The 14561-nt window shown below is 34.8% G+C and overlaps 2 protein-coding genes across 3 annotated transcripts in view; one reads left to right on the forward strand and one right to left on the reverse strand.

Moving 5' to 3' along the window:
* The window catches only part of LOC109030756 (PAT complex subunit Asterix), a 54250-nt gene extending 44619 nt beyond the window's left edge, over positions 1 to 9631 (forward strand). Inside the window, exons 2-5 of one of the 2 annotated variants that reach the window (XM_072298893.1) lie at positions 5493 to 5639; positions 6647 to 6755; positions 8147 to 8244; positions 8975 to 9631. In XM_072298893.1, the coding sequence (XP_072154994.1) occupies positions 5578 to 5639; positions 6647 to 6755; positions 8147 to 8244; positions 8975 to 9050 (345 nt within the window). In that variant the 5' untranslated portion in view covers positions 5493 to 5577 and the 3' untranslated portion in view covers positions 9051 to 9631. Of the gene's footprint in view, positions 1 to 5412; positions 5640 to 6646; positions 6756 to 8146; positions 8245 to 8974 lie in introns of those variants that run through there. The other variant, XM_019041875.2, reaches the window with a different exon arrangement.
* A 161-nt stretch (positions 9632 to 9792) lies between these two features.
* Pfdn6 (prefoldin 6) lies at positions 9793 to 13617 on the reverse strand. The gene is made up of 4 exons (XM_019041874.2): positions 13422 to 13617; positions 12860 to 12930; positions 11791 to 11915; positions 9793 to 10716 (listed from the first exon to the last, which is right to left on the reverse strand). Exons 1-4 carry the CDS (start codon positions 13483 to 13485, stop codon positions 10605 to 10607), a joined length of 372 nt encoding a protein of 123 aa, XP_018897419.1. The 5' UTR covers positions 13486 to 13617; the 3' UTR covers positions 9793 to 10604.
* Between the last annotated feature and the right edge of the window lie 944 nt (positions 13618 to 14561).

Consider the following 14561-nt stretch of genomic DNA (forward strand, 5'->3'; position numbering starts at 1 on the left):
AAGTACAAATTCTTACACAATTTGAGCTTCCATTTATAAGCACATTACTAAGAAAGTCAAGATGGTCTTTGAAAATATCCGTCCTGCCACGTCGGTACACTTATTTGACTGCCAGGCCCCTGCGCTGAAATTTATGTTCCGTGATAATGACTGCACAGATTGTGAACTACGGCAGAGGGGTTGAAAAGTTGGAAGATAAAAAAACGCAACCTTGAACTAGTTTTATCGGGGAAAATTCCTGTGAGCTGCATGGGTCTCAACTTTCCAAAAATGCAAGGATTAAAGATTAGTGACCATGCTCATTGCTTCAGTTTCAATTATTTCCTACTTGTTCAGATCTCTGACCCTCTCCACTCCTACTTTTCGGCTCTCATCTTCGATTTCATTGAATTTAAAGTAGAATACCTCACATACAGGTGTTAACAGAAATGACAAAGTTGAAATTATACAGAAAAAAAAAAACGTTTTTTGAAATGGGAGGGAGAGAAACTTAAGTTAAAATACTTACTGATTTTTCCATAACGTTTCTTCCTCAAAATTACTAGGGAGTGACCAATGGAGGATGCTAATTCGCCAAAACACGTGGTCATGTGAGCTTCTCTGAGCTTATCATCTGCACTGTTTGACGATTTTTGCTCTGCATTTTCATGACTTGGATTGATATCCTCTTCAAAGATTGATGGAAGAGAATTGATAAATTCAGCTGTTCTAGCTTTTTTCACAGCTTGCGTGTTAGGAACACTGTTAAAATTAAGCTCATGAACCCTGTCAACAGCAAAATGACTTGTAAAAAAGGTTACTTCATATGTGAGCGAGCACAAAATTAGCAGAATTCCACAAAATACTTCGAGACTTTGCAAAACTGGAGAGTGACTGTCAAAATACCTCTAAGAATTACCAGCACCCACTTAGAAGTGGGACTCTTTTGACTAAATAGTAAAGTTGAACTTTCTCCAGTATACAAGGGGGTTAACTTCCCCAGAAATAAATATATTTTTCAGAGGGTAGTGACCATTTTACAAATGCTAAATATCAGGAGAAGTTACAGTAGTATATTGCTTCTTGACAAATACACTGAGGTACTGTGAAAAAATTCTGACTTTCAGAATCAGAATTATACAATTGAAACGAGCCTGAACCGGCAGTCCAGTTCAATATTTTTGAGGGTTTGCACAGCTCTGATAATTTCCTCACATTTCATTTTAGTTTCAAAAAGGACAAAAGGAAAATTTTACGATCGAGACAAACCTCGACCGGCAATCCAGCTCCTTCCTGTTGAAGATTCGCACAGCCCTAGTCATTTTCTCACTCACCCATTTAGTCTTGATTGAGAATTTGCCCAAAGCCCCAGAGAAATGATATTCAGTCAAATATCAATATTCGGCATACTTACAGAACATCACAACATTAAATACAGTAATAAAAACCCACGAAAAACTTACGGAATGTTTTCTTTTCCTGAGTTTGTTTTACAGTTTCCTCTGGGAAATTTGTGTGGGTGTCTTGTGTGATTTTCTAATAGTTCAAAGTCTTGATTTTTTAATGTAGATGAGATATCATTTGAACTCGGTGCTGGAGGACTCTTGCCATGCTTGAAGAAAGGACTTTTCGAAAGACTGCAAACACATATACATGAATTTTACAATCATTCTGAGAAATCGGATACTTCGTATGTATGAGCTTTTTAAAGGCACACTAAGCTTTTGGAGAAAAGAGGAGAGAGAGAGAAAAAAATCATTACCTGAAGTGAATGAAAATCTTAGCTGCATAAGTTTATGGGAAGAAAACCTCTGAGTGCATATTGGTGTGAAACAGTATTTAAGCTCTGAACAATGCTGTGAAAGAAACCTTCAATCAAGATGAAAGTCGGTTGTGAATTGTACTGTTTCATGAATGAGAAATAATTCATTGAGAGGACAAACAAGTTATTGACTTCTAACTCTAACCATGATCGAGAAAGAGTGAGAAAAATAGTTTACTGATGAAGGATTCATTCAAAATTAGATACCGGTTAAGTTAGTAGGGCTCTTTGATACTTTAAGACGAAATCTGCTGAGAAATTTGAAATAAATTAGTATAAATAGAAGATCTCCCCTTCAGTAAATGAATTTAGAATGATAGCGTACCTTCTGTTCCTTGACCTAGTTTCTTCATATCTATTGGATGGCGCTTCGCCATTTACAAGGCTGATGATTTCCTCAAGATCTCCATTTAGTCTGGCAAATTTTTTAGCATCTGCCAATCCTGGAATAATACATTAGTATAAATTGTTACAAAAAAACTATTGCTTTATAAGTGCAAAATATCCACATTGCAACTGTTGACTGTTCGATACAGTCGAGGATGCACAGAATTCTTAGACTTCTCTTTTTGAAATCCGGTTCAGTAATTCTCTAAATTTTTGAAGTGATGATTCTTTATTTGGCTTCCTCTAAAACTATACATGATTTAGCAGATGATGTGTGCTGAATTTCATGCTGACTTAAACTGTCCTATTTATTTTCATAGCACCTTTTCATGGCTTTCCCCTTCCCATATATGAAAGCTACCTGCTAATCACATGGTGCAGAGGTTTCTACACCTTTAATTCAAATTTTAGGTACTCCACCTGAATAAAAAGAGTGCAAAGATTACATGCAACTCCCAATATTCGTTCTAATTTTTCCAATGAATATGAAATTAACTTACAATTGAATCAAATATAATCAGGAGAACTCACCAGTAGTTCTAGATTTGTTATTAAAGGACGAAGTAGATGCATATATCACCCTTTCAACAATATCAGAGGTCCAATTGTTATTTTCATCCTTGACTTTACAAGAGTGAACTTTTCATATGATTCAACTCAACATTGGTGTTATTATTTACACAGAATTTAAAGCTGAAATTTATGGTGACCAGTATTCCAGTTTTACAGGATATCATGAATAAAATGCATAAAAAAACAGGCTTTGACGCATGAGAGTAAGTGGTGCTGCCCTAACATTGCATCAAGAAGTCTGAGCAGCTCTAATTTATGATTAATGATGAATTTTGGCTCCTTGCAAAATTCCATGCCCCAAGATAGCCATCTCAATATATAAGGGATTCTTATAGATAGTGAATGGCTTTCAAACATTAGACTTAAAGTTTGAAAAGACAGTGCATATCGACGGTGTAAGTAGGCAATCACATAACTCGGTTTGCGACATCGCAGACTTCCTGTCATTCTTTATTTTTAAAACGGAAAACTACTCAACGACACTTCTTTAAAACTGCCAGGATTTTTCCTCTCTGTGCGAGGAAAATTCTGCAAAAACTTCAAGGAATGATGTCAATTTGTTCTCCGTTAAAAAAATGACATAGAGGTGGAGGTTTTTCAGACACCGCAAACGAGTTATGTGATTGCCAACTTACACCGTCGATATACTTTTTCATACCTTCTGCTCTCAGGAGATGTTTTGTACGAAATCCTTTTCGAAATAAACCTTCCTTGACCTAGAAGAAAAATACATAAAGAATTGTGAGGAAAACTTGGCTGGCTGGAGAAAACAGATTGCAACGTTCACAGGTATGAAATTTTCTTTCACTTAATTTAAAACTTGATTAAACTTTAGAGTCATGAATAGAGATTGAACGTGATGCTTCAACCTGGATTCTATTGTACTTGGGTTGTGGAAAATTGAAAGTTGGCTGTCAAGGAGCAAGGGTGAAGAAATTTTTTTGTATCACGACGATTTTGCAATCTCACAATTAGTCTAATAAATTCCTCATCCTGTGAAAACTTCCTCACTCCACATAAGTTCATCGGTGCACATTAAGCCAAAAAATTAGAGGAATCAGCTCACTTTTGTTTCCTCTTCATCAATTGCTCAAAAGTATGGAAGGAAAAAAGGGTTCATCAAAAAATTTCCTTTCTCTCTCTAGGATTTTCTTGTGTTCTGCTTTATTGTTATCAATAAAAACGCAAATGATTTCCTCATGTTTACATTCATAAATCTGAAGATCAAGAGTTTTTCGCTGATTTCATTTTTTGTTGGGAGAAGACAAAAAATTTAAACCTATTTTAATTTTTAAAATTTTTTTTTGCATCTTCAAGCTAGAAAATATTGGGATGCATTGCGAGGCATCCCCCCCTTTCCCTGCGGAAATAGGTGTTTCTACTAAAAGTAATTGGTCATGGTCTAAACTAGTTGGCAAAGAATAATTTTGCTAATTTTATCAGACATACCTTGGAGTCTCTCTGTGGCACTTTGTGTTTTGGGACAAGTCGAGATGGATCTCTTTTAAAGTTGTCGGCTTTGTTGCTCAGTTCTTTTCCTCGCCTTTCTCTCCGTCGACTCATGATATCTCCTTACAAAAAAATCAAATGAATACATCAAAACAGTAAGCAAAGTAACTGAGAGAAGTGTGTTGCTTATAAAAGTAAAGATAAACCTGGAGAAAGAAGAAATTTAAATTTTACTTCTCCTTTAAGAGAGCCAAAAACCTAGTAAGCTTCTGTTTCCAGAGCCTTAAATTCACAATAAAAAAGTAAACAAATGATGGGATCCCACGACTTCTGAGTGACTGAAAAACAGTCACTTCAAGACCAGTCAGATGCCTCAGTTGCTGTAAATAACTATCTAGAGCAGAGTGAGACATGGAGAAGAAACCTTATGACAGGAAAAGAAATGAAATAGCAATAAGCTGTGCCATAAAAACAGGCTACAAACAGATTGAAAGAGATCATGATTATTTATATGAATGGTGCTACATTTTTTGGATGAGTGTTACACTAGGTAACACCACCCTGTCTTCCGCCCATTGGCGAGTGAATGCTGACCTAACCCAATCTTTTGTTCTCATTTTTTAATCGGCATAAGATGTCATCACTCATTGTGACAAGTAAGTACCAAGTACTTAATCTCAGGGCAGAGAAGTTACTTCGGTGATATGTTTGCATGAGATGACTTACCAATTCAAAGTGGGCTTGAAGATGTAATGAATTAAAGTCAATTCTGGGAACATTATAAGTTCAGCACAACGTACAAACACCCGAAATGTCTCTGAAAATGACAACAAAAAAGATCATGACCAAAAAGAAAAAAGCGACACACGTGGTGAATGATAAGCGAGTATCGTTGTTGTTGTGTAAATAAATAAATAACAAAAACGCCACCCATGTGTTTTGGGGGGGGGGGGGGGGGGCTGCTTCGTGTTGCAACTTGCAGGCGGGAAGGAGGGGAAGGGAGTAATGTTTCTGTAATCTTTGATACTTAACCAACTTATTCTCGAAATCTGGAAAAAGTGTGCCCGTTTGTATTTTTTTTCAATATATTTAACTAGAACATCAATTAGAATATTTCCAAGCTTAACATAGTTGCCTTCATCATGTAATTGCAGCTCCTTCTGCAGACCAAAGATTACAGAAGTATGTAAACAATCATGTTGTTTACATTATTCACTGATCATTGTCCTGTTATCAGTGTTATCAATAATTTGTCAATTCGTATATGTAAATTGACTACTTGGGCTATTCCTGTAAAAAAATCCAAGTTATTTTGCAGTTATTCGCATTTACTGATTTGAATCTGTGAAGTCGCTTATTAATTGAAAATGGAGAGCATACTTGCAATGAACGGTAGTTCAGACCCTCGTAGACCTGACAAACAAATAAGGTAACAATTCTTACTCCTCTAAGATTTGTGAAGAGTTTTGGAAAATATTAGTTTAGTTCATGCTTACAATGCCTATTTTGCATGAAGGAGAAGCGACTCATAGGTCTGGTCGTTGAAATTTATGTTACAAGCGAAACAAGTCATCAGATTGAAGGTATTACCCGGCACAGATTTCCCTTGTTTTATCTTGCCGATGAACTGCTAGCCATAAATAGTTTCAACAATCAAGCTGCAGGATGCTGTCGCTGTCCAACCATCACTGTATATCTTGTACTGACTAGGTCAAAAATACTATGCTTGACTTTTATCATTTAAGTAGTTATTCTGTTCTCTGAACTCTCTTTTCCTTGTTGATTCATATGTGAAGATCAATTGCATAGCGCTGAATAAAAATATCGGTTATTTTTACTTAATCATACAAGGCATTGGGTAGTGCTGACCAAGTTGAACAACACCAAATATTTTGGATCAGTGTTTTCGCTTCTAAACGGTCAAAATCAGATAAAAATCCAGTGCTTCCTCAGTGTTATGCTTGTAGGAAGTGATGATTGTCCATGAGTACAAGGATGTACTTAGAATCTTTTGCAACAAACATTTCCCAAATGCAAAGAAATAAAAAGAGGGTACTGTTCATCTCTTTTTCAATTCAGGAATCAATTACATACAAACACACATTGCAATGCTTTCTGAGACTACCTAAGGAATTTTTAAATTTTGATCATGATAATGTTATTTTAAACTCTTGCACAGGAACAACTGTCTTCGACTCAGTTGATAGTTTGTTCGAGTACTTAATTGACTGTCATTTATTATTGACTTTACATTTATAACATATCAAGAATCAGTTTATAACAACTGAACCTTGGGGTGAATCACCGTACCCAAAGGGCCTAAAATCCTGCTGTGTTTTTTTATCCCACTGAAAGAGTAACATACAATGTGCCCATGGCAAATCTAGAGATAATTATAGAAATTGTTTACTTACATCAGTTGTTTGCAATTGACAGGTATAAACCGCCATCTCCATCCTCTCAGCCAGTTCCTGGAGAAGACTTGACTCCTGACTACATGAATCTTCTTGGCATGATCTGTAGCTTGTGTGCCATGATGTTGCGAGTAAGTATTTGACAATCTTATTGCTGCTCTGTATTCTCTTGAGTTGTGACCAGGAATTTTAAATCACACCCATTGTTATGGTATGTAATTTGAAATTGTTGTAGTCTGCCGTCAGACATAATAAATTTTCAGTGTGTCAAGTTTTTTTTCATTTTGGGAAATCCTGATTTTTCATGCTTTTTGACTGCTAAATCCTGATTTAATAATTTTTCCAAATCCTAATAAAATCCTTATTTTTTGCGGAGAAAAATTAAAATTTCTGCATAAGCGTATGCGAAAGCATAAAAAAAATCCGATCAGACAGCCGACTTTCCTCAAATCCTGATTTTACAACCGATTTTTCCTCAAATCCTGATGCTAGACACTTGTTTTTACTGCACTGAAACATGAGCATTCCTCATGGTAGACGTCTTTGAAGCAACAGACAAATACTTGTATTAATTTTTTAATATAAATGTTTTACTACTTTTGCCGCACGAGGTTAGACCTCTTGGCAAGTTTTGTTGTAGCGGCTTTAACTCAATTACTGCCTTATGTGTTTTCTTTATTAATACATGAAATCTGAAATCTATTCTTCAGAGAATCTTGCTTGTTGTAATTCTAGTCTAAGACATTTTAAAAAACATGTCTCACACGATCAATGTTTCATGGCCATGGTTAGGCAACTTTCTTTAAGAATGAGGGCAATTGTTAAAGTGTAATTTGGAACTATAAATTCTGGCTCTTCTGGAAAAATGCTTATGTTCATAAGGAAACTAATGGCACATATGTTGTTTTTAAACCAGGCCAAAATTTATAGTTCCAAATTGTAAAGTTTAGTCCATTTGTGGCCCATTACAAACTCAATGGCATAACATGACTGATGCCACTTGAGCATACCTATTGACAGCTCTGCCGCTCTAAGGAAGAACGCTGTATGAACCTTCAGGCGTTGCCAAATTTTGATTGATAAAACACGAATTTCCTGGTAAACTTATGAATATTTTTCCTCCGATTTTTCAGACAATTTTGCTTGCAATTTCACCGAAAGTTCCTGAAAATTTCTAGGAAAAACATTCATAACTTTCCTAAAAAATGAACAACTTATAGATGGAAATTTGGCAACTCTCGAATGTTCATATGACGTTTTTCCTTAGCAAGGCAGAGCTGATCTCTGAAAATGTAACTATCAAAATGCAGCATTTTAAGTTCCTATCATGATTTTTTTTTTAAATTATTTTTTTTATTTTGAAAAGAAAAACAAGTTTCCACAAACAGATGGATTCGTTTGTAATTGAGTGGGCAGTATAGTATAACTGCCAAATTCTCAGATCATGGTGCTTGCTTAGCTGTTTAAAGTTCAGTTTAATTATTTAAGTAACTGGTAATATCTTCCTGGAAATTCATTGCAGCTCAAATGGTGTTCATGGATGGCTTTGTACTGCTCTTGCATTAGCTTTGCAAACTCAAGAGCCAGTGATGATTCTAAGCAAATCCTCAGCAGTTTCATGTAAGTCCACTTTAACCTACCGTTAGTCATCATTAAACGTTACAAAAAGCTGTTATTTTCAAACTTTCGAAATACGCACTTCAACTTTTCAAAGGATGAGAGTGGGTTCAAGCACCTCTTACATTACGTGTAGTGTTACAATAAATTAACAACCAGACAGAGGTAAGCTCTTTCACTACTGCGGCTGTGCGCTCAAACCATGACTTGGTTGTAAAGACATCTCCAAGCTTCAAAGCAATAAAATAGGAGGCTGCTCAGCATTAATAAATTGTCTACTAATTAGACCTGGATCAAGTGCCAAATGCCAGCCTGATTCATTTTATCTATTGTTCCTCACAATAGCATAAATCTGAAAGGGAAAATATGCTCTTAATGAGTTTCTCCCTTTGTAACAAGCACCGATGACCATGGCGCAATGTCAACATCTCTGCATCTAAAAATTTGTCTGAGTTTTTTGTACCAAGGTCCCTCTTTTCATGGATAGTCATACGCATGAATATAAAACTTTGTTGGACATTTGGAGTACTCGAATTTAAATGAGTCATTCAGTTTACAGAAATGTATTCACCCAGGAAATTAAGAAATATATTTTCATAGTAAAGTTCTAATTTCACCCAAAAATTCTAAAAGCCATTAAGACTCTCAATCACGCAACAATAAATTTTAAAATTAGCGACACTATCTAACAGCTTACAGTTTTTACCCAATATAATGTTATTTTATTTCCCAGGTTGTCTGTCTTTTCGGTAGTCATGTGCTACTTAACCAATCCCCAACCAATGGTGCCTCCTTGGATGTCGGAATAACTACTTCAGAGACAACGACAGTTTTATACTCTATCCTTTTTGAAAACTCATTATTTATCATTCCTAATAATTTTACAAAACGCTTGGCTCTCATTCAACCATGACAGTACCTATGCAGCTTCCTGCTGTAATTTTTTTTTCCTTCATTGTAATCAGTGATTCAGAAGGTTAGCTTCTCTGAAGTTTGTAATACTCCTCTAGTCTTATTTTCGTATTGTGATCACTGTTTCTTTACCATCTCTTATGTTAATTTTCAATATCATTTTATCAGTATTTTTCCACAAATAGAAAAAAATATTTACAAAAAACTGTTTGAGTAAAAGAGGCCTCAATTGGAATACAAAATAAAATTTTCATTGAGCAACTTCCAAACTCCATTTAAAAGTTGAATTTTACTTTATTCACTTTGATTAATTATACACTGTTTAATTTTTTGACTCAATTTACAACGAAATTTTAATTGGTCCACTCTTTGATCTCCGTTTATTTTAAAATTGATGTGCATGTAATTTTCTCATTCAGCAATGTGGCGTGTGGTGTTTCTTTTAAATAAAATTTCTAGTCATTTTTTACAAAAAAAATGAAGTGTTTTTGTTTCTTTTTCCTGCATCTCTTGGATAAAGGATATGATTGACACATGGATGATGGATGAAGAATAATATTAGAGAAACAGTCTTTATCTTAAGGGTAAAAGAATATTTAATATTAGAGCAAATGAAATATGAAATGAAAAAAAAAAACATTAGAGCAAATTAGTAATTTTAGTGGAGAATGTGCGATGCTTCATGGATTTTAACACAAAGGAGCTGGCCACTGGTAATAGTCAAGTGAGGGATTTTGAGGACAAGGCGCACAAGTGCAGTTTTTATTAGTTCAAGGATTTTTGTCAAAAGTTTCATAATTAAGTACATGGAGCCTTATGGCACAAAGGAAGTTTAAACTCACTTTTTGATGCTTTAAAGTTGGATTTTAGTTGTGAATTTGTCATAGAATATACTTGCAAGCAACCTAGTTTTAATTGAGCTCTTTAATATCCTAATTTTTTCAAAAACTGCACTCATACACCTTGTCTTCCAAGTCTCTCAACTATGCGTGACTTGAAAATGAAGTATCAGTAGACAAGAGCGGAATATCATTTGATCTTAGGATCAAAAAATGAGATTAAGATGATTCAGCCTATTAAATGTACTACCCTTCCAGCAAATTAATTATTCTCTTTGGAAGAAACGGCAAGGGTATTTACACCCTTATTTACAAGACCTGAATCTTAAAAAAATTTTTATTACTAAAATCTGAAAAATTTATTACCAGGTCTTTTGTTCCCAGTTTGACATTTTCACTCATATCAGCGAAAATTTTGTTGATTAAATTTTAATGTCACGCCTGTAGATAAGGATAAATAACCATTTCATTGAATTCACGATTAGCATAATGTTAGAACAATTTTCTAGTTACTGACAAGCAAAGAATACTATGACATGAGTTGATTTTATCACAAGGGACAAGTGTAGTTAAAGATAAATTAAATTTACAATAGAAAAACAAATTTGAGTTTTACGGCTGTTTTTGTTGTTCCTGCACCATTTTCGCCTGAAGTTCATTAAGCTTCTGTTGTAGCGACTCTTGCTTCGTATCGAGAGAACTTATCGTATCTTCTAACCTCTTCCTAGAAACAGACCAATACAGATGGATAATTGCTTTCAAACTAGATGTATTACATTTCTAGATGAAATTTTAAAAAATTCCTATTGACAACAAGTTTTTAAATTAAGTATTGTCAGCCTTCATAGATCATGCCTTCTCTAACCTTCCGACAAACAGGAATATATAAATACTTAGAACATCAAATGAAAGAGTCTGTCAAGTATTGCCCAGCACTAATTTATACTTAAGAATGTGTTGCAAATGCTTATAAATAATCTTTCTCACATATTACTTAAAATAAATTTTTTGAGCAGATTTAAAGACATATCAGGAGAAAAATTTGCATTTCGACTATAAGTTTGCCTAACTTCATAGTATCTAAATTAATCTACAACATGGGGTTTCCTTCAAGTACCACGACCTGGGCTATAGATTTAAAACTATTGCATTTACCTATCAAGCTACGTGTGATTGCATTTGAAAGATCAGCTTATTATCAATTGATTGAAAAAGATTTGGGATAATTTGGTCAAAAATTGTGTGAATTTTTAACATTTGAAACAAAAAAAAATGGGACCTCCTATTAACCATTTTTATCATATTTTTTCTCACCACTGCATAGAGAAGAACTGAAAGTTCATTCTTGCTGTCTTCAAATGCATTGATTTTTTTTGTTGAAGTATGTAGTGTTTGTCAAATCTAACCACATAATGCATTTCTTGATTCTCTTATTCCATGTAACCAGCATTGTCTACCTGAATTCTTCAGGTGGAATGGTAGGGGTAAATTGCGATGCAGTCAAGATACTTCCCACGGAATGCACCTTTCATTTCATTCAGAGCTTTTAGGAATGTCATTCTGCATCTCATCGAGTAATGAAATACAAAATTCAGTTCTTTTTTTATTTCTTTAATTAAAGTGAAGAGAAGGAATATGTTTTAAAAAAATTTCATAATGGAATAGTCTTAGGTGTAAAATTTTGATGAGGAATTATGTAAAGTAAAAATGGAATGCAGACCTTGCCTAGTGGTCTATTAAGCTCATGCAACTGTGTGGAGTTGATAGTCAAATTGAATAAGTTTTCCTCATTACTTACAGTTCTCCTTGAATATAGGACATTCTTTTATCAACGGTTTGTCGTGCCTCAACAGGTTCCTGCTTCACCAGTATAGGTCCAATTAATTTAAACACTTCAGCATCATCCTTTATTAATTCTAACTCCTGTTGTGCAGAAAGATACAATAAAAAAAATCAAGAATCTGTCGTGTCATTTGAGCATACCTGATGGATATATGAATCAATAGGATTTTTTTATTCTACTATTGGACATAATGAAAAAATACATTTAAATTATCAATGTAAGAAAGGAAGACCCCAAGCTCAAGCTGTCAGTTTCCAGGGTTCTGTCCTAACTACAAACTTCCTCTGTTGGGGCAACAGACTAGAAGTAATTTGGAATCACTGTACAAAATGTCAGCCCCTTAGGACTTCATGTCAGCTCACAGAGGACTTTTCCTCAAGAGCTGATCGAAAATTTTGTTCATTTTTGGAGGAGTTTTAGTCACTGCTAAAAATTGACAAAATTTTTTAACGGCTTTAGGGAAAAGTTCACTGTGATCAGGAGGTCGTAGAGGGCAGAAATTTGGTGCGGGAACTTCAAATTACTCCTTTTGTGACCTCCTGGCAAAAAAAGTTCCTGGGGGAAAAAACCTAGAAAATGGTGGAAATTTTTGGGTCTCCATCATAGTTCTACACAGTGACTTTTAATACTTTCCACCAAATTGGAGATTTTGAAACAAAATTTTTACACTGTACGTATTGGGTACTTTAAATGCTCATTTGACTTGAAACTTGAGTGTTACCCAGTTTTTCCTCAATAGGCAGAATTTGAATACAAAATTAGTAATTCAGACATAGAATTACTGTAGACCTGTACTTTTAATACGTAATTACTGATTTGAAAGAGCATCGGACCGATTTTATCTGGGTTCTTTACAATGACTTCTTTTTGAAATTATGAGGAATGAGGGTAAGGTTCAATTTAAAAGATCTCTTGACAGAGGTGCCAACTTATCAAATGGCGATTAAAATTTACCATAGTTCCCTCAGTTCTAAGTAAACTTGTGAAATTCAAAGCTATTACAATGAAAGTCGCAAAAAGATACCTTTTTGACAGCAGCATTTTCCTGTAACTGTCCCTCTAGTTTTCGCACCTGAGCAACTGTCTTGCTGTATTCTGTAACAAAGGTAAATATTCAGGAATCATTTTTCAAAATTCTTAAGGTCTATGATACTTAAAGATATTCCTTCTTAAGATTCAATAAATATTCTGGAGGAAAGCTTTCAAGAAAGTTAACGATTGCTTATCATCACTTACACCTGACATGGGCATGACAGATGATAACTGATGTAGGTGACCGATCACATGATTTCATTTCACCTGCAGTTTGTCATATCCAGTAAACAAACACCAAATTTCAATGATGAACCTGCAAATCACTGTATAATTGAGGTAATTTCTGTTTGTCGCATTCCAGTTGCGTACGTCTTTACGAAAGCATCTGTACAGTGCGAGGGCAATACACTAGACTCAAATTTCTCTCAAACATCTGTTACACAGTCCTGACTGATCTATTTAATCGAATAAGGGGGATGGATTAAACTTATGCTCTGAAATCAATATATCAGGTCTCAAGACAGGAACATGTGGGAAATTGCAGTACTCACGTTTCTGAGAGGCTTTGAAATCGGTTAGAACTTGCTGAAGTTTCTGTTGCGTTTCTTCACTCATTTTCTAGGCAATTTAATAACCCTAACTACTGATTACTATTTATTAAATTAAATTTAACTTCTCTGCAGGTAGAAAATTTGTGTAAGAACGAGCACGGGCACGTCGTCGGAAAACAGCTAATAATAACAATAACATAACCTCAAAAAACACGTCAACGGTGGCACCGGTTGCAAAGAAGGATCGCGGGAAATTTAAAAAATTTGAGACGTCCCTTTCCCCGCAATCCGAGTCAGTAAATTCAGCCTGTCGGTCCATCAACTAGGGAAATCAGTCCCTTGGTGAAGGCTAGCGTAGCGAAGGGTCAGGGTGCTCGAGTTTTTCAGTGAATCTTAAGATTTAAAAGAAAAATGAAAAAGAGGAACAACGCGGGGAGTTAAAAAAGTATACTTCCCGTACCTAAGCTACACAGAGATTGTTTGACTGCCATAATAGGGGTTACTAAATTTGCACATTTTTAAAAATTTTTTTGTAAGTCCTTTACAAGAGATGAACTATTAAGATAAAGTTCTACACATTTGAACTTTTTGGAATAGTTACAAATTCATTATCGACCAGGCGAGAGAAGGAAAAAATAAATTGTCAATTCACTGTTATTGCAAGGCCGAGACTTTACCCAACAAGTCTTGAGTCTTGCAATAACGACATCTCATTTATACTTTTTTTTACCGGTTGATAATGAGTTTAATTATCTCGAAACGTCTCAGGTTTTTCGTACTTGATTTTGTGTATTTATATTTTGCAGCAGCCTGACCCCGGTTTAGGTTGTTACTTTACTGTCTTTTTGACTGATTAAGATGTTCCTCATTTATTTGAACTATACAGCAGGTCCTTCGAATTTCAATTTATTTTTATTTTTTTTTATTCTCTAAAGAACAATCCATAATATTTCATGGAGAATATTCCTTCTTAAAATAGAGAAAAAAAGGTTTAAGCTTTAAAAACTAGGAGCCATAATACTTATTTGGGGCGCAAAAATTTGGATAGTGGGTGGGCATACATTCAAGCGATGAGAACAAAATTTTCATCCATTTTTTAATAATACGAGGAAGAATTTTGTAGACTGACTGAAAGGATTG

The sequence above is a fragment of the Bemisia tabaci genome, chromosome 3, assembly GCF_918797505.1.
Source record: "Bemisia tabaci chromosome 3, PGI_BMITA_v3".
In the NCBI taxonomy this organism is placed as follows: Eukaryota; Metazoa; Arthropoda; class Insecta; order Hemiptera; family Aleyrodidae; genus Bemisia; species Bemisia tabaci.